Source organism: Helobdella robusta (genome assembly GCF_000326865.2).
Source record: "Helobdella robusta unplaced genomic scaffold HELROscaffold_3, whole genome shotgun sequence".
Lineage (NCBI taxonomy): Eukaryota > Metazoa > Annelida > Clitellata > Rhynchobdellida > Glossiphoniidae > Helobdella > Helobdella robusta.
This window is the reverse complement of record NW_008704501.1, coordinates 6,321,819-6,340,628: the sequence shown is the minus strand read 5'-3', so window position 1 is coordinate 6,340,628 and position 18,810 is coordinate 6,321,819. Positions and strand designations below refer to the sequence as shown.

At 32.5% G+C, this 18,810-nt stretch overlaps 5 protein-coding genes across 5 annotated transcripts in view; 3 read left to right on the top strand and 2 right to left on the bottom strand.

Annotated features, from left to right (window-relative positions):
* Positions 1 to 2,331, bottom strand: part of HELRODRAFT_188680 (hypothetical protein) — an 8,770-nt gene extending 6,439 nt beyond the window's left edge. Inside the window, exons 1-5 of the mRNA XM_009021539.1 lie at positions 2,093 to 2,331; positions 1,623 to 1,722; positions 1,202 to 1,296; positions 719 to 829; positions 84 to 185 (exon numbers count right to left, since the gene is read on the bottom strand). Coding sequence (XP_009019787.1) covers positions 84 to 185; positions 719 to 829; positions 1,202 to 1,296; positions 1,623 to 1,722; positions 2,093 to 2,239 — 555 coding nt within the window. The 5' untranslated portion in view covers positions 2,240 to 2,331. The remainder of the gene's footprint in view (positions 1 to 83; positions 186 to 718; positions 830 to 1,201; positions 1,297 to 1,622; positions 1,723 to 2,092) is intronic.
* A 312-nt stretch (positions 2,332 to 2,643) lies between these two features.
* HELRODRAFT_188679 (hypothetical protein) lies at positions 2,644 to 6,290 on the top strand (the record flags this gene model as incomplete). Its single annotated transcript, XM_009021538.1, has 7 exons — positions 2,644 to 3,064; positions 3,260 to 3,477; positions 3,765 to 3,835; positions 4,068 to 4,681; positions 4,989 to 5,241; positions 5,752 to 5,862; positions 6,223 to 6,290. The coding sequence occupies exons 1-7, from the start codon at positions 2,720 to 2,722 to the stop codon at positions 6,288 to 6,290; spliced, it is 1,680 nt and encodes a 559-aa protein (XP_009019786.1). The 5' UTR covers positions 2,644 to 2,719.
* A 713-nt stretch (positions 6,291 to 7,003) lies between these two features.
* HELRODRAFT_161640 (hypothetical protein) lies at positions 7,004 to 8,737 on the top strand (the record flags this gene model as incomplete). The annotated part of the gene is made up of 4 exons (XM_009021537.1): positions 7,004 to 7,379; positions 7,875 to 7,978; positions 8,345 to 8,461; positions 8,636 to 8,737. The coding sequence occupies 4 exons, from the start codon at positions 7,004 to 7,006 to the stop codon at positions 8,735 to 8,737; spliced, it is 699 nt and encodes a 232-aa protein (XP_009019785.1).
* Positions 8,738 to 9,403: 666 nt separating this feature from the next.
* On the bottom strand, positions 9,404 to 9,938 carry HELRODRAFT_161639 (hypothetical protein; the record flags this gene model as incomplete). Its single annotated transcript, XM_009021536.1, has 2 exons — positions 9,404 to 9,510; positions 9,656 to 9,938. The coding sequence occupies 2 exons, from the start codon at positions 9,936 to 9,938 to the stop codon at positions 9,404 to 9,406; spliced, it is 390 nt and encodes a 129-aa protein (XP_009019784.1).
* Positions 9,939 to 13,280: 3,342 nt separating this feature from the next.
* HELRODRAFT_161638 (hypothetical protein) lies at positions 13,281 to 15,652 on the top strand (the record flags this gene model as incomplete). Its single annotated transcript, XM_009021535.1, has 2 exons — positions 13,281 to 14,001; positions 14,415 to 15,652. 2 exons carry the CDS (start codon positions 13,281 to 13,283, stop codon positions 15,650 to 15,652), a joined length of 1,959 nt encoding a protein of 652 aa, XP_009019783.1.
* Positions 15,653 to 18,810: the final 3,158 nt, after the last annotated feature.

The window sequence follows — 18,810 nt, the reverse complement described above, 5'->3', positions numbered from 1 at the left end:
TGAATATCACATTCTTCTTCATCACCATCATCACCATCATCATCATTCTCATCATCATCTTTACCATCATCATCAACACCTACCAGTTTGTTATTAAGCGGGAAAGCGAACTGATTGACTCTCTCAAAAATCTGCCTCCTTGTGTGGTTTTCTTGTTTGTGGGCGAACCTCAGGTTTCTCATGTCCTGTTAGTTAGACGGTCGGCCCATTCATTTAGTAAGTAAGACAACATTTAGTAAGTAAGACAACATTTAGTTGGTAAAACAACATTTGCCAAGTAAGACAAGCTTGAAAATTTCTTCATTTTTAAAATTTATTAAAAATTTTATAAAAAAATTCTCATGTTCCATTAGATTGTCGGTCATTCTTTTAGTAAGTAAGACAACACCTTTCAAATTTAACTTCTTTCATTGCATAACATAAAACTTAATTAATTTTAAAATATACATAAATACAAATAGGCATACAGGCCCAGACATACAGATACACAAATACGCATTTTTTAAAATTTAAAATACACATTTTTATATACACAGGCATACATACAGAGATGTACAAGATACAACAAAGGTACACACCTAATACAGTACAATCTAGCAAACAAACAAACAACACAGATACTAACAAACATATACAAATAATACATACAAGACAAACATATACAAATAATACAAGACAAACATAAGTAAAAAAATACAAAAAAAATACAAATACATACCTTACAGATAATCTCGTAACCGTACGAGTTCTCTCCACTACTCCTCATGCCTCCCACCTTGTCTACTCTGTTAATAACCCCCAGAGGCACATCCAAGAGGAAGGGTAACGTCTGTAGCGAGGTGGGGGTATGTGAATTTGTATTATACGGTCTGTCCATCATTCTTTCATTCATTCATCTATTCATTCATTCATCTAATCAATCATTCATCAATTCATTCATCCATTCAATCATTTATTTATTTATATGTTAATTATTATTCCATCAATTATACAATAAATAATGCATTCACCTTTTCATTCATTCATTCATTCATTCCGTTTTCATCAATAACGTTCACTCTTTTATTCATTCAGTGTCAGTCAATCATTCATTTATTCATTCATACATACATTCATTCTTTTATTCATTTGTTCATTCATTCATGCAACCATCCATCTATATCTTCGACAAAATATCTCATATAAAATAAAATTAAAATACTTTTTCATTGCTTGAGAAGAAAAGTCGATAATTAGTGAGAGATAGAATTCCTTTGATGGCCCCAGTGTATGGGCATAGGTAGGTGACATCTCTTGCTAAAATTTTAAATGGAATTTTTTTTTCAATACTTTAAAAATTAATTTAATAAAATATGAGATGATAAAGTTTTATTTATAAAAATTAAATAAATGTGAAAATAATTTTTTCATTTGTAATTTCATTAAAAATAATTAAAAAATGATTAAATTTTAAAAATTAATTTTTAAGAATTTCAAGATAAAAATATATGAATTATTTTAGAATGACATAAAAATTACGATCTTAAAATAACAATAAAAGCAATTAAAACTTAATTAGATATATCAAATATAAATTATTTACTACATATAACAAATTAATAATTATAGAATAAAAAAATCACCGATTCCATTCCGGACCTCCCCATGTAAATAATCAAACTCGAGAATGATGTCGTCTGCCTGGCCGGACTGCGTTGTTATGTTACTGGCCGCATTGTTCTCCTTTTAAATAGGAATTAACAAATTTTTATAATTTAGTAATTAAATTATAAATATTTATTTGTTTACGCTTTTTTATATTATTTCTCAAAATATGTTCTTTTCAAATGTATATTCATTTTTAAATTAAATATAAAAACTCAACAAAAAAAAATGAGAAATAAGGATATCCTTTAAATCTTTCAAAAACTAAAATATAAAAAAATTGTAAAAAAAAATCAGAACTAATGACTACTAAAAGTACTACTAAAACTAAAAATAAAAAAACTAAAAAAAACTAGGAAAATGAAAATTTTCTCCTTTTTTTAAATAATTACTGGTAAACCTGACGTAATTAGTAAAAAACAAATTTAAGAGGTAAAAAATGATCTACCGATTCCCTGGCGACATTTTCCACTGACGCCGAATTGGAAGATCCTGCAGACAGGGAAGCCACTGATCTGGCCTCGGTCATATTTTTCCCAGATGACGACGGATTTGCCGGAAATTCTCCATTTGATCCTCGTTCATTCGCTTCCATAATAATGATTTTTGATTTTTAGTTAATATAATTTTAATAAAATTTAAACAACTTCGATATTTTTTTTTATTTATGTGAAAATTAAAATTTAACTAAATTCACTTTTAAACTGTATTTATTAAATGGATTTTGGAGATGCTTCAATTTTTACAACGATCGAGACTTATTGGTCAGTTCCGACAACGTGAAACTGCGTTTTTTAATATATTTAGCAAAAATTGAATTTTTAATACATGTTAACATTTTTCAAGTTAGCAGAATTTTTAAATTTTGATAATATTGTAATTTTTCTGCTTAACTCAGTAGTATGTGGTCAAACTTATTTATATAGATTTAGATTAACTTTTAAGCTTTTGTATTTAATTTTGCTTTGCTACTCGTTTTCTTAACTTTTTATTTTTTAGCGATTTTGACGTGATTAGTGTGGTTTGGTCGTTCAGAATATAAACTTATAAATTTGAAAGTTGTGAGTGACGAAAAATGAAACGCAATAATGTCAAAAATGGAAATGGTGATGAATTTTTTGAATCTGATGATGATGATAACAATGGTGATTATGGCTGCAGTATTTTTACTAGCGATTCCGATTCTGATGACGACGACGATGAAAGCGGTGAACCACCAGTTAAAAGACGGAAAAATCTAGAAGAATCGTCCTCATCGTCAGAATCTTCAATAGATGATGACAGTGACTCAGGTTCTAGTTCTGCTGAATCAGAAACTTGCGCCATCTGTCTTGGAAAACTGAAGAACAATAAACCTGTTGCGACACCAGATGTCTGTGATCACACGTTCCATGTTAACTGTATCATAGAATGGTCTAAGGTAAATTTTGTAACTTATTAGTTATTAAGAATACACTGATAAAATATTTGTTATTAAAAGATTTTATTTATTATTAAAATATAATGTTTCATTTTTAAATTATTTTCCTCATTGACTAAAGTTTTTGTTCTTTTTTTTTAAAATTTCTTTAATAATTATAGCATGAATTTATGAGTTTTAACTTATTTTTTTCAGAATGTCAACACATGTCCAATTGATCGAATGGTTTTCAGTCTCATACTGGCTCGAGATAATTTGTTGGCCACTGAAGCTAATGGAATTCCTATCGAAAGACGTAGAGAGCATGACGGCGAGGACGACGACGAAGAGGAGATGGATGTGACAAGATGTCAGATCTGTCAGAGGAGCGATGGTGAAGACAGACTGCTGCTATGTGATGACTGTGATGATGGGTTTAAGACTTTTTTTTCTAATAAATTTAAATGATTTTATTATTTTATTAACTCGAAACTAAATTAAATTAATTTTTTAATTAATTAAATTATTTTGATGTCATTTGTTAATTCAATATTTTATTAGTTTCACATTTTATTAATTTTTCTGTTAGAAAGTCTTAACGGCTACACGTTCATCATAGTAACATTACCATTTTTATGGTAATAAAAATTTTCATATAGTGCTCATTATTCTCAATTTTAAATAATAATTCTTAATAATAATAAAATAATATTTCCATGAGCTATCATTTGGAATGTTTGACACCTCCTCTTACAAGAGTGCCGCGTGGTGATTGGTTCTGTCCAGAATGTGGTCAGTTCGTCATTTGGTTTGCATTGGAATTCATTTGTTTGTTCATTTAATTCAGTTTAATTTTTTTGTAAGATGACTTTTAATCATCATTTTTAAAACTGGAATATCAAACGTTAAAAATATATTTTCTTGAATAAACACTGAAATGACATCAGCTCAACCACAACAGCAACAACCAATAGCCACAACAACATCAACCACAACTACCACAACAACACAACATCCGCAACAGTTGTAAGACGAGAGAGCATGGCGGCAGCATCTGCAGACACGTCGAGGGCATCACGCATCATTGCTAGGACACTGGTCACTCGAAGAGTCCTTGGAGAACTGCAAAGGAATGGCTTACTGGCTCACTCAAGTGATGAAGATGACGAAGATGATGAGGGGGAGGAAGAAGAAGATGATGAGGATGAGGGGGAGGAAGAAGAAGATGATGAGGATGAAGATGATGATGAGGATGATGAGAACGAGGACGACGATGTTCTTCAGGATTTGTTCAATGATAACCTGTCTGATGACCATAATGACGTCAATGAGGATGAAGATGACGAAGATGCGAATGTCATTCTGCTAAAATTTCCCAAAGAACCCAAAACAACATCTGCGAGAAAAGGTAAAAGTAATCTAGCAGCACTAAAAACTGGTAGAAAGAAGACAAAGGGAACGAGCAATAGGAAAAGGAAGAAGACAGGGAAACGTAGGAAAAAGAAGAGTAGGAAGAGACAGAAGTTGCTGAGAGATGATGACGGCAACATTATCATTCAACCTTCGACTTCTACTAAAAAAAGCAAGAAGAAAAGTAAGAGGACCAAGAGAAAAACAAAAAAGAGGAAAGCAAAAAATGTCAGTCACCTAATAGCGGCCATCTTTTTTTTTGTGAAATTTCTTCTCCCATTTCAACTCATTGATAAGTTCATGTTATTTATTTGGCTGTATATTTGTTTATTCATTGTTTCAAGTTTAATTTTGTGTACTTTTTCAGTTTTCAAAACCATGACTTCGTTAGTACGACAACTTCAGTTTTATTTAATTTTTAAAATTGTTTCATTGAAACCCTATCATACCTTATGACAAATAACTCACCCACACTCACTCATATACTCTTATTAGATTGTTCACTTACATTCATTTACAATCATTCCAATTACAGAAAGCACCGTTACCTGTGATTGGCAGTCGTACAAGACTGGCCAGAAAATTGGGCATCGTGCCCCCATTGGCTGGCCACTTCCTGCCCCAAATGGTCAAGCCCTCCCCCTTGGAAAGGTTCAAGGCCAGCATGTGTCAGGGCATTGTCCCACATATCTTTGGATGTGATCCTGAATATCTGCCAACAGTGTTCGTAGTTTTTTTTTTAATGTTTTGCTATATAGATGCTAAATTTATGTTGGCGCTTGTCAAATGTTTGTGAGCGTGTATGTGTGCTTGTCCGCCTATGTGTGTGTTTATTGTTTGACAATAGTTTGTTTTTTTGTTTGTTTGTTTGTCTGTCTATGTCTGTCTGTCTTACAATGTGTCATAATTAAAAGAAAATAAGTAGCGGTAAATATTACAAAACAACAAGTAACAAGTAAATAATTGTAGTATTGATAGTTATATAGTAAGTAATTAACAAACCCATTGCTACGCTCATCCCTTATAAATCAAGTATTTATTGATCATTGTATTGTATCATGTTGTAGTGTATTGTAGTGTTGTAGTGCTGTGTATTGTATTGTATTGTTTTGTATAGTAATGTATTGTGTTGTATTGTATTGTGTTATATTTTATTGTATTGTATAGTAATGTATTGTATTGTATAGTAATGTATTGTGTTGTATTGTATTGTATTTTCATCACCAGGGACGATGACGACGACAGAAAGCGAATATTACCGTCAACGTCATCATCACTACAGCCACCACCACCACCAGCAGCAGCATCATCATCATCATCATCATCATCATTTGACCTACTGGGTGACATTTTGAAGAGTCAGTCAGTTCTGCACATGAGGCGTGGTGAAGTTACTATTCAGAGGGACGGTTTGGGGATTTTTTCATCATTATTATTGTTATTATTATTGTTGTTGTGGTTGCTGTTGTTGCTGTTGTTATGGTGGTTGTTATTGTTGTTGTTGTTTTTGTTTTTGTTAATGACGTCATTATTAATTATTATCATTATTATTATAGATGTTGCTATAATTATCATCATATAATATCTCCTAGAGGTGATTAACTCTGCTATAATCATGTACATATATAGATAATGATGGTGACGTTGAAATTGTTTTTTTTTGTCGTTAAAGGTTAAAAGGTTAAAAGGTCAATTACACTCTTCCAAAGTTCAGAGAATTCAGCAAAGCGCACAAACATCGCAAATGAATACGTGCTAAACGACGCAAGGCGGGGATCTTTTTGTCATATTCGAACCCGGTTACTGCGAAACAGCACCAGGCGACCTTAACCATTAGACTATCACGCCGTCGTTACTGCTTCTGCTGCTGCCTGATAATGATGATGATGATGTTAATGATGATGGAGTTAATGATGATGCTATAATGATGATGATTTTAATGAGTGTTTATGACAAATATTTTTTAAAAATTTTCACAAAGGTACCATAAAAGCATTAAAACCAGTTGTTGACCTGTTTGGGTTTGATAGATCTGTCACATCAACGTCATCATCATCGTCGTCGTCACCTGCTACTTTTTCCTCATCATGTTCATCATCATCATCTTCTTCATCTTCTTCATCATCATCTTCTTTATCATCATTTTCGTTATCATCATCATCTAAACCCAGCAAAGTATCATTCGCTAAACTTCCAATAGTGTCATCATATACATCGTCGTCGTCATCATTATCAGCAGCAGCAGCAGCTTCTTCAACAAAATCATTTTCAGCTTCAGAATCAGCATCATTTTCTCTACCATCATCATTTCCGTTGAAACCACCATCGTCATCATCATTATCATTCGCGTCAAATTTTGATGATAGGAAATGTTTTTCACTTTTTACTCACTATACTAGCATTGATAATAACAACAGTACCACTAATAATAAAAATAATAACTATAATAATAACAAAAGTAGTAGTAGTAGCAGCAGTAGTAGTAGCAGCAGTAGCAGTAGCAGTAGTAGTATTAGTAGTGGTGGTGAATATAAATTGATTAAAAAGGAAATGTTTAAGCAATCCAAATCATGCACTGAAACTCTCGTACATTCAACGACAACAACCCCTGCGACGACAAGTGCAACATGTGATAAGAGTTCATCTAAGCCTCAACATCTTCTGAAGCCACTGCAACCACAGCTACTACAAACGCGATCGCAACTTCAACAACCGCAACTTCAGCCACCAGGAATACAACCAGACCCATGGAAACGACTACAACTTCAAACGCCACAACCACCATCACTGCAATCGCCACAGCTACTGAAAAAAATTAAGCAAGAAAATGATGAACAACAACAACAAAACAACAAATTACAGCGACAGCAGCAACTACAACACAGAGGTTATAAACAAGAGATTGATGGTGAGCATAAGCAACAAGGTAAGCAACTTAAACAACAATATGAACATGTCGATGACGACAAACAACAACAACAACACAAATACAAACCTACAAGTAAACAAGATAATCACCATCATCATAGTCGTCTTAATCATCATCATGGTCTTCAAACTTTTAATGTTAAAAGTGAACCTAAATTTCAAAATACTGCCACTAATAATGCTACTATCTCCATGACTACTACTATTACTGCTACTACTACTACTGCTGCTGCTGCTAATGATAATAATAATAATAATAAAATTTCTGCTTTCTGTAGCAGCAGTATTGGTGGCACTAGTATTTTTAATAATATTATCAATAGCAGCAGCATAAATTGTGTTACTATCAACAATAACAATAACGAAAAAAGCAATAATAATAATAATAATAATAATAATAATAATAATAATAATAATAATCATAGCAATAAATTATATGACATTTTCGGTTGTGATGGTGACGATGATGAGGATGATGAAAACAAAATGGAAGTGACATATTCTGATGACTCTTTCGATGACAACACTAACAACAACAACAACAATAATAATAATAGCAATAATAATAATGATAATGACAAAGAAGTCTATATGGAAGTTGCCTATAGCGAAATGATGAAAGATTTATTCGGAGATGATGATGATGATGATGATGATACTTATACTGCAACTACTACTACTACTTTTACTACAACTAATACTAATACTAGTAGTAGTACTACTTATAATAATAAAAGTAATGATGAAAATAATGACGATATTAATAAAAATGAAAGTTCAAAAAATAAAACTAATACAAGGGATAGCACTGCAAAGGTTAATAATAATAATAATAATAATAGCAATAATAATAATAATAATAATAATAATTATTATTATTATTATAAAATAATATTAACAGTAATTATGATGGTAGTATAAACAATAATAAATACAATTAGAATTAAAATTGATAAATTTTAGATGAAAAGATTGCAGGAAGTTGAAGAGATGGTTAAAAATATCTTAAGGCCTCACTACATCGACAAACACATCACTAAAGAGGATTACAAACTCGTCATGAAGAAGGCCGTGCCCAAGGTTCTTTCCTAATTTTAGGACTTTTTAGATTTAGAGATTTATTATGATGTTGGTTTTTATATTACATTTTATATAAGGTATTCTGTACTGTTGAGTACCTCAAATTTGTATTTTGTTATGACTGATTCATTTAAATTTCAATAATATTAATTATTATTTAATTTTTATTTCCAGATCATGAACAGCAGATGCAGGCGTCTGGATGAAGTTAAAGTCTTTAACTTTGTCAGCGCCTACATCGTGACCGTTTTGGGCAAGAGGCATCTTGTCGCTTAACTTTTAGAGATGTCATTCTTATCAGAAGTTATTTTTTACTTAACAAATGAAAAAGAAATTTTCATTTAAAAAATTTTTTATCTCTTATACCTGGTTAACTTTTTTAAAAGTTTCGAAGAAATAATGTGATCACTAACAGCTTCTGAAAAAGAAAAATTCGTTATATTATTTTTGTGAGTTTTTCATCAGTTGCCTTTTCGTCCCGTGTGGAGTTTTATCAGCTCAAGATTTTATAAATTCTGTGATTTTATGCTTTAGTTACATTCAAAACTTCTAGTTGAGAGTATTATTTAAATAAATATTAACAATAAAAACGTTTTCAGAAGTTAAAAACTAATAAATATACCTGAAAATCGTTTTTTAACGGTTGATCCATGTCCAAAAGACCGAAATTGTAAAATCGAATGTTTAAATAATTTGTTCTAAGTCGTCGTTTATTGTTGGTTTTATTTTACTTGATGGTTTGCTTGGATAGCGGACATTTTCTACATGTTTCTAGGTGCCTGTAGGGGGAAATTAAACCTTCCACAAAATGTGATCAAACGTTTAAATATTTACTGTTGATTTTGATGCGGCATAAGTAGTTCTAAGTAAATATTTGATGATGTTAATTATAATTTGTGCTAATTCCATCGACAATAATGAAATAATTATGGTAGTGTTGGTTTAAATTTTATAGTTGATGTACAGAAAAAATTTCCGTACTAACTCGTAACATAATTTCGTGTGGTTGCATGAAGTGCATCCACATCTGTTGGAGCAGTGCAAGAAAGCTGTATGTGTAGAGAGTAGAGATCATTTAATTTTTAAATTTTTCATCTTTAGATTTTGAAAAAAACATTTCAAAAGTTTTACCAACAATACGAAAGAATAATTATAAATAATTTTAGTAAAACGAAATTCGGATCTGAAACTGACTTGGTCTGACGTATTTGTGACAAACTCTGGCATTAACCGGTCGGTCAAAAATGTGATCATTGTCGAATACAAACGGATATTTACAAATGCACAATGCATTCGCTTTCTGCACATCGTCGCAGTAATCGTAATCGGTTGGTCCTTCGACGGTTTCGTAGTTATACGGTTCCTCTTCGACTTCACACAAGTCACGTTTCCCGGCTTGGAGGTTCTTGTTCTTGATGTAGCAGATGTAGTCGGCGTCAAGCGTGTCGCAGATTTTCATGTGGGTGGCTAGTTTCATGGGTCTCCATGGGGTTAACTGCAAACATTTGTGAGTGCTTGGGAGTATTTGTGAGTATTCATACGTTCTTGTATATATGTGTGTGTGTGTGTTCGTGTGTGTGTGTGTGTGTTCGTGTTTTTATATGTATTTTTATATAAGCATGAATGTACGTGCATTCTTTTATTTTTCTTGAATGATCATCTGTTCTCGTCAGAAATGAAATAATTCATTTAAATAAAGATCAAACGACAATAATTTTTTAATGCACAAATAAATTTTAGACAAACCTAATCCAAAATAAGACTTTAAAAATATAAAATCCTCTCTTAACCGGTCTATCGGGAATATTAGGAGCCGGATTGATGGTAGGTTGTTCATCGTCTGTCGGACTGCAGCGGCAAAATGAACATCTGTCCCGTAGACGGAGGTCATTAAATCGCCAGTGTCCTGTTATAATGCTCTGCTGTTTCTGTGGCTCTATGCTGGCGATGATGTGATGGAGATGATGATGACGAAGATGACGAGGACGAGACTGATGATGTGAATGTGATCAGAATGATGTAAGGTTATGCTTGTCATAGTTATATGAATTATAATGTTAGCGTTAATGAACTGGGAATTTTTATATAATCAAGGTGGAGATGAAGTTGTATGATAAAAATCAGGTAGAATAATACTGACTGTACGGGTGAACATTTTAGTAAATGTTCTTCCATGGTTTCAATGAATTATCTCGCCCTCTCGCCTTCTTCCTCTCTATTTTTCTCTCTTTTTCTCTCGCCTTCTCCAGAGATTTAGTACCTCGCGTACCGTAAAATACCTAATGGGATGAATAAAAACTTGTCTACAAATACAAGTGGTGATACTTTTTTTGTATGTTAAAAATACCTTATCTAAATTGTAGGAGATTCACCGTAAGATAAAGGCAGCAGACAATAATAACTTGATGTCTCTTGAACTAATTTTTACGTACAAGGCAATAAATTAATCCGTTTTAGGTTTATTTATCACCCGATGCTATTAACAGAGTGTCATTAAGAAGGTACATATGCCGGCGATAAGATTGATAGCTAAATCATTTGTGGATGTGTAATGAGGAAGAGGATGCAGAGGGTGAGGAATGGGAAGAGGAAATGACAACTAAGTGGTTTTGTGTGTCTGTGTGTATGTCTTTTTGTGTGTATGTGTGTGCTTTTATGTGTGTGTGTGTGTGTTGTGTGTATTGGCTTTTTTGTGTTGTGGTGGGGTTGAGTGTTTTGGTGTGTTTGTTGTATAGATTAAACTGTAATTATTATTAACGAAATAAGATTGAATGATTACTATAAATTGATATGGCAATTAAAAAATAAAATTAACAAAAAGGATGAAAATTATTACCAACGAATGAGAAGTTTGTTTTGTTCTACTTTATTTTCATTCATTCTTAGGACGTGACGTAAGTCCGTCCGCTCGTTTTAGTCTCGCATTTTCTGAATATATTATTTAATACCGAAAAAATTTAAAAATTTAATGGGAATTTTTCAAGAAAAATAAGAAAAAAGACCAATAAATTATAAGATAGGAATATTTTTTAAAAGAAATTTCATCAACTCAGACGCCGAAAATTTAAAAAATGTCGATGGTTAGAGAAAGCAAGCATTGTAAAACCAGAAAAGAGAATAGAAAGGTAGAGAGGCAGAGAGAGAGAGAGAGAGAGAGAGAGACAGAGAGAGAGACAGAGAGAGACAGAGAGAGAGGAGAGAGAGAGACAGAGAGAGAGAGAGAGAGAGAGAGAGAGAGAGAGAGAGAGAGAGAGAGAGAAGTTATTTTTAAAAAGACGTGTGTGCGGTCGAAAGCGGGGGATTATTTAGATTGCTTTTTGTGTTGTTGAGAATGTACAATGGTAAAAAATTCATTAATTAGAATAAGGTTTATTCATTTGCAAAGAACCAATTTTGGTAGATTTTTTGATTGTTTTAATTACGTATTGTCATTGTATTAAAGCTGTGTGAATATTATATGAAGTACACACAATTATTTATTATGCATATGTATAATAGTGTATTTTGGGTAAATATATATATATATATATATATATTATATATATATATATGTGTGTGTGTTGTGTGTGTCTGTGTGTGTGTCCGTGTCTGGTTATATGTACGTGTGTATGTGTATGGTAAGAATATTCATTCGCTTTTACTTTTAAACGTGTGAACCACCTACCTTAATGATGAACGATAAACTAGATAGTGCGTATCTCAAGTATGTATGTTTATCATCATCGCCATCATCATCACCATCATAATCATTCTAATCATTATCATCATCTTAAACATTATCATCATCATCAATAACATCTTAAACATCATCATCACCACCGTCGTCATCATCTTTTCCTTCTTCTTTACACACATATAGCAGTTGTATAGCGAATAAAAATACAAATATAACTATTATATTGTATTATATTGTAAATAAATATTATATTGAAATATAATATTTATATATATATTTATATAATAAAAAAATATACATTTATAATTATTAATAATATTTCTGTTGTACTACATGTTCAGTGCATATAAGGTTATCGAACTTAAGTAACGGATGTGCGTAAGATCGTAAATGGATGAATGAATGAACGAACGATGGAATGAATGAAAGAATGAATGAATGAGTGAGTGAGTGAGTGAGTGAGTGAGTGAGTGAGTGAGTGAGTGAGTGAGTGAGTGAGTGAGTGAGTGAGTGAGTGAGTGAGTGAGTGAGTGAGTGAGTGAGTGAACAAACGAACGAATAAATGAACGAACGAACGAATGAAATAAAAAACTTTACTAACATTTGCGCATCATTATATCGTAATTTATATTCATCATATTTATTTGCATTACGGCATTAAATAAACAATAATTAACATAAACGTTGTTACACTAAACTCAAAACATTATGATTATACCTCATCGTAGCATGTGCGTGCGTGCCATACACACACACACACACACCATACACCACACACACACCACACACACACACACACCACACACACACACACACACACACACACACACACACATAGTACGTATATATATAAGCAAATGTTTTGAAAAAGCACTTACGGTTTGTGAAGAAAAATATCATTAGTTTCGAAAAAGTACAAAGCAAAAATAAAGAAAAAAATATTTCACTGGTTTTTTTTGAGTTAACAAAATATAATTAATGTTGAAGAACTCAAAGAAAGGGTTTAGTTGGCTATTGCTAAAAGATTTTCGCTATAAATGGATTAATTGTTCAATTAAATTAAATTTAAATTTAATTAAATTTAAATTTTAAGGAATTTAAATAATGAGATAACATTCTTTTAATACTTCATTAGGTGCAGAAATGAACTTTCAACACCAACAACAACACATCTTTCCATATTTGTACCAGTTCAACTACCGAAACTACAATCTAGATGATGACCAACAATTAATTCAACAAACACATCAACAACAACGCCGTCAAACACATCAACAACGACAACATCAACAAATACAACAATATCAATTCTCTCAACAACAACTACTACAACAACATCAACGGCAACCAGACAAATGCTTAACTAAAAACAAATTAACGTCAGCTATGTTGAACAATTTCGATTTCAACGCCTATGCCCCATCATCAAACAACAGTGACATCACTGACATCACTGACATCAACAACAACAACAACAACATGCGCAACAACGAAAGCTATAAAATCAGCAGCAACGACAACAACAGTCCAAACAAATTCATCATTCCAGAACTAGCAAACGAATTGGAAGAAATCTTTCGCACGCGATTATTCTCCTTCCCTCTGGACGACCACGAGTCGGCCCGCGAAGTTTTCCGCCACTTGTTGGACCGCGGTGTGCCGGAAGACGAACTCGCCTACGTCATTCAGTCCTCTACCAACTCCATGCTTCTCTGGCTGTGCAAGACAGGATTGAAGAAAATCATTGGTGAGTGGATTATCGTCTGGATGAATAAATGTTACGAGCAGTTTTTAGGGAGGGAGCAGAGGAGAACCGGAAGTTGGAGAAGCCAGGATCGAGATGGCGGGAATTTGTTGTTCGATTGTGAGTTTTGGTTGTGGTGCTGTTTTTTTTTTATGTTTTTTATTTGCTTTTTGTTGTTTAAAAATTTCTGTGTGATTATTTTTTTAGTGTAGTTTTTGTTTTGTTTGTTGTCTTGCAGTTTGTTATGTTACTTGTTTGTATTGGTTCACCGTTGTTCACACCTTTTTTTCTTTGCAAACCTTTTTTTTCTCATTGTTCATCAATTTTTTCACTAATTTCTGTTTTGCACTAAAATTAAAAATATAATAAGCGGATAAATTTTAAAAAACGCACTTGAAAACTGAAAACAAATCTTATACAAACTTAATTATCTTATCAGACCTCACCAAACACACACATGCACACGCAAACACATACACACACATACACGCACACGCATACAGAGAGACAAACAAATACACACATAAACGCAGATTGTGCTACAAAGAACAACATAAACAACGATCAAAATTTCGATGCTGACGATGATGATGGTTTAGTGGAATCATCAGTGAATAAATACATGATATACAACATCTATTCTAGCAACAACCACGACAACAATGACAACAACAACATCAACTACATTGACAAAAACATCAACAACAATACAAACATCAATAATGATAATAAAAATAATGACAACAATGATGATGAGAAACATGGTCGTAATGAGTCTATCATAAAGGGTATCAAAAATAAAAATAACAATACCAACAACAAAAACACCACCAACAACAACATTAACAATAACACCAACGACAACAATAAAAACACCGACATACACTCTTTTGAAAAGAACAAAATCAACAACAAATGTTTCACCCTTCGAAACCACAACAAAAACATCATCGCTAACAAAAAAATTGTAAAAGATAACATCAATACAAATAACAATAATGACATCAGTAGCTCAGATGACAGCAATTTTATCAAATACAACAACTCAAACAACGAATCAAACAGGAAGTTGATGCGAAACCACATTGCTAATATGTTGAAGAAAGGTATTGACAACATTTCAGTCAACAATAATAAAAATCGACAAGTGCACTCGCAACAACAACAACAGCATCATCAACAACAACAACAACAACAACAACATCATAATTATCAACAACAGCAACAACAACAACATCATAATCATCAACAACAGCAACATCTCCAATGTTCGGACAGCATCAACACTTTAAACCTAAAAAATTTAAGTCTGTATTGTCAGAACGTTCTCGAAAGTTTCAACAACAAAAACAACAGCGGAAACAACAACTACTACAACAACAACGACGACAGAATGTCGGAAAATGAATTAAAAATATCGGGAATGGATATAGTAAATGCATTGTTCGCCCGTTTGAACGCCGTTCAAATCGGGCCTCTAGACAAACAAACAAACAACCACAAAACAACCATGGAAGGTTCGGATGCAACATTGTTGCTAAAAAGTGCAACAAAAATGGCTAAGGAAACAACAACATCAACACCAATATCACCAACAACGTCATCCCCATCATCGCCAACAACAGCAACAATAGTATCGCCATCATATCACAACAACAACAACGACGACGACGACAATTCGCCAACAATTTCGGTAAAAAATTTTGGTAGAATATTCAAGAGATCTTTAAATAGATTGCAGACTCTACCGCGCTTATCCAAGTTCCGCTAAGATTAACGAAACGAAACGAAATAACGAAACGAAACGGAATAACGAAACGAAATAACGAAACCAAATGAAATAACTTTTTTCATTCAATCATTTGAATATACATGTTTTAAATTCTTGAAACATTTATAAAAGCGTACACATAAATTACAGGACGACATGCGTTCAGTAATGTTTTATAAATATTTTAATGTATATTTATATTATATAAATTTTTATTCATATGAATCTGTATTTTTATAAATATATATATATATATATATATGTTTATGTATACACACACACACAAAGGCACAAACAAACACATACACACACAAATACACATACACACACATAAAACTGTTTTTCATTGATAAAAATAAGGGTAAACGTGTTTTAAATAGCTGTAAATTTGTTTGTTGTATTTTTTGTATTAATCGTCTAAATGTTTAATGAAAATGAAAATTATTTTGAATAATAATAATAATAAATAATAATAACAATAATAATTAATATTATTATTTTATAATTATTAATAAAAATACAATATATACAAACTAGCAAAACAAGCCTTCAAAATAAATAGCTGTTATATTTTTTCTTCATAATAACAATCGACAGACACGTTTTAAACGGCAAAATAACATCTTTTTAAGATAACTGATAGAGAAAGAAAGAGAGAGAGAAAAAGGAGGGAAGAGAGAGACAGAGATTGAAAGAGAGAGAGAGAGGATAGATAGAAACAGAAAAAGAGGGAGAGAGACAGAATGAAATAGAAAGGGAGTGTAGAGATGGAGATAGATTGAGAAAAAGTGTGAGGTAGAAAGACAGAAAGAGGCATAGAAACCATGAAAAAAAGCGAAAAAAAGAAAGAGAGAGAAGAGAGAAAATGACAGATAGAGAGAGTAGATGCATCGAAACAGAAGAAAATGGGAAAACCCTTATTAGTTAAACTGCAACTTAGTGTATAACATTAACGTTGAGTGTGTTGTATGTAGCATGATGTAATGATGATGTTAAAACAGGGAGTGGTATTGAGATGATGAGATGAATATTTAAAAAAACGAACAATGTAATGATCAGTAAAAATGCCACACACACACACACACACACCACACACACACACATGTAGTGGCGAACAAACATCCAAATAGTTTCAACACGCTCATCTCAACATCAACAAAGATATTTTATTTGTGGTAGATCAGCGTTCAAACACTCACTTTTATCACCTTTCATTTCATAATAATCAGCTGCTTTTAAACAGCTGACCAAATTCACGGACGTACGTATCGCACCAAGGTGATAGAATCTCACTGGTTGTATAAACCATGCTTTCTTGAGCATGCCGAAAATATTTAATGAATTTTTTATTGCATTACTGGTGAGGTTCTAGCTAAGATTTTGTTTACTAATTTCAATATTTTTGGCTGCTAGTCGCAGGCCACAACTTTGCGAGTCACTGGTGGGATAGTTAAAGACGCCTAGTAAGTAGAACCTTAAAGTAGCTGGCTTGAAATGGTAAGAAAACCTCGCCTGTTATTCATCGTGTGTGTGTGGAAAAACATATATACATATGCACACACTCGCACATGCACGTGCGCATGTTTGGTTTGTATGTGTTTATTTGTGTGTTTGTCTGTATGCCTAAATGTATGCGTACGTTTTAGCATTGCATTCCAATCCTGTGCTATCGGTCAATTAGCCATATTTACGGTGCTGCTGAAAGTTAGCCAAATATTTCGCATTCTATCAGCTGATTATATTTTACGTGTGTGTGTGTGTTTGTTTGTATGTTTGTTTCTGTTTTTGCGAGCGTATATGTCTTTCTGGCTGTTTGCATTTGTTTGAAGATAGGTAATACTATACATGCTTATCAGTTCACATGTGTCTTTGCGTGGTTGTGTGTGTTCGTGTATCATGAAAATTTTTTACAATATCATTATCATCGCCAACATCATCATCATCATAATCACTATTAACATCATTATCATCATCTTCGTTACGTTTCAAAAGCCAATTGATGTAGAGAAAAAAAAATATATAAAACATAAGTGCCTATCTACCAGCCTATGCGTATCTACATTTAAAATAAACAACATCAAATGTTATCATTATCATCTTCATCACCATCTTCATCGTCGTCGTCTTCACCATCATCGTCTTCATTATCATCATCATCATCAACAGAAGCGGCATCATCATTATCATCGTCATCATCTTTATCATCATCATTAACAACCATCACAACCTTCTCTCCTTGACATAGTTTGTTATCTTTCTGCATTTCACTCGCATTGAAAGATAAAATGAGTAAAATATCTCATCGCCATCATCCTCATTATTATTATCATTATTGCTGTTGTTGTTATTATTATTACTATTTTTATCATTAAACAGTGAAATTTTTAGAATCAGATTTTCATCTATCCATCTTTAAAAACAAAAACACACCGAATCCCTTTTGAAATCTGAAATCATCATCGTTGTCGTCGTCGTCAGTAGCTGTTAGCAGTAGCTGAAGCAGTAGTACACGTAGCAAAGTAGTAGTGGTAGTAGTAGTAGCAACAGCAGTAGCAGTAGTAGTAGAAGTAGTAGTAATCAATCAATCATTAATAAATCAATCAATCATTCACTCAAAAAAATTTCATTTGTATAACAATTTATCTATCCATCAATCAATCCATTGTGTGTAGATAGTTTTTATTGTCATAACTTATAAAATATTGCAAACCACACGCACACATACACACACACAGACATGAGGCTCATATATCCTTTAAAATATACATTTGACTAAATAGCAATGCTAACAACAAGCATTGCTTATATCAACTTAAAAGCCAAACCACTTAGTAAACAGCTTGCAAGAGATAAAGTTTACACCACAAACACACACACACGCACGCACACACACACAGATACAAACATTCATGCATTTGAAAACTCACACAAACACACATCTTCCACACACAGAGGTAGGCATGCATACACAACACATAGATACCCATAAAAACACACACACATCAAACCCATAACTTTAACAAACACATATACAACCAGACGCACATATACAGGTAGGCCAGCAAATTAACACACAAACTTAATAATTACATAAATAACATTCGTTCTTGAACTGCAATTAAGAGCCCAGAGGTGCGATGTGCAAGAATTTTTCCTTA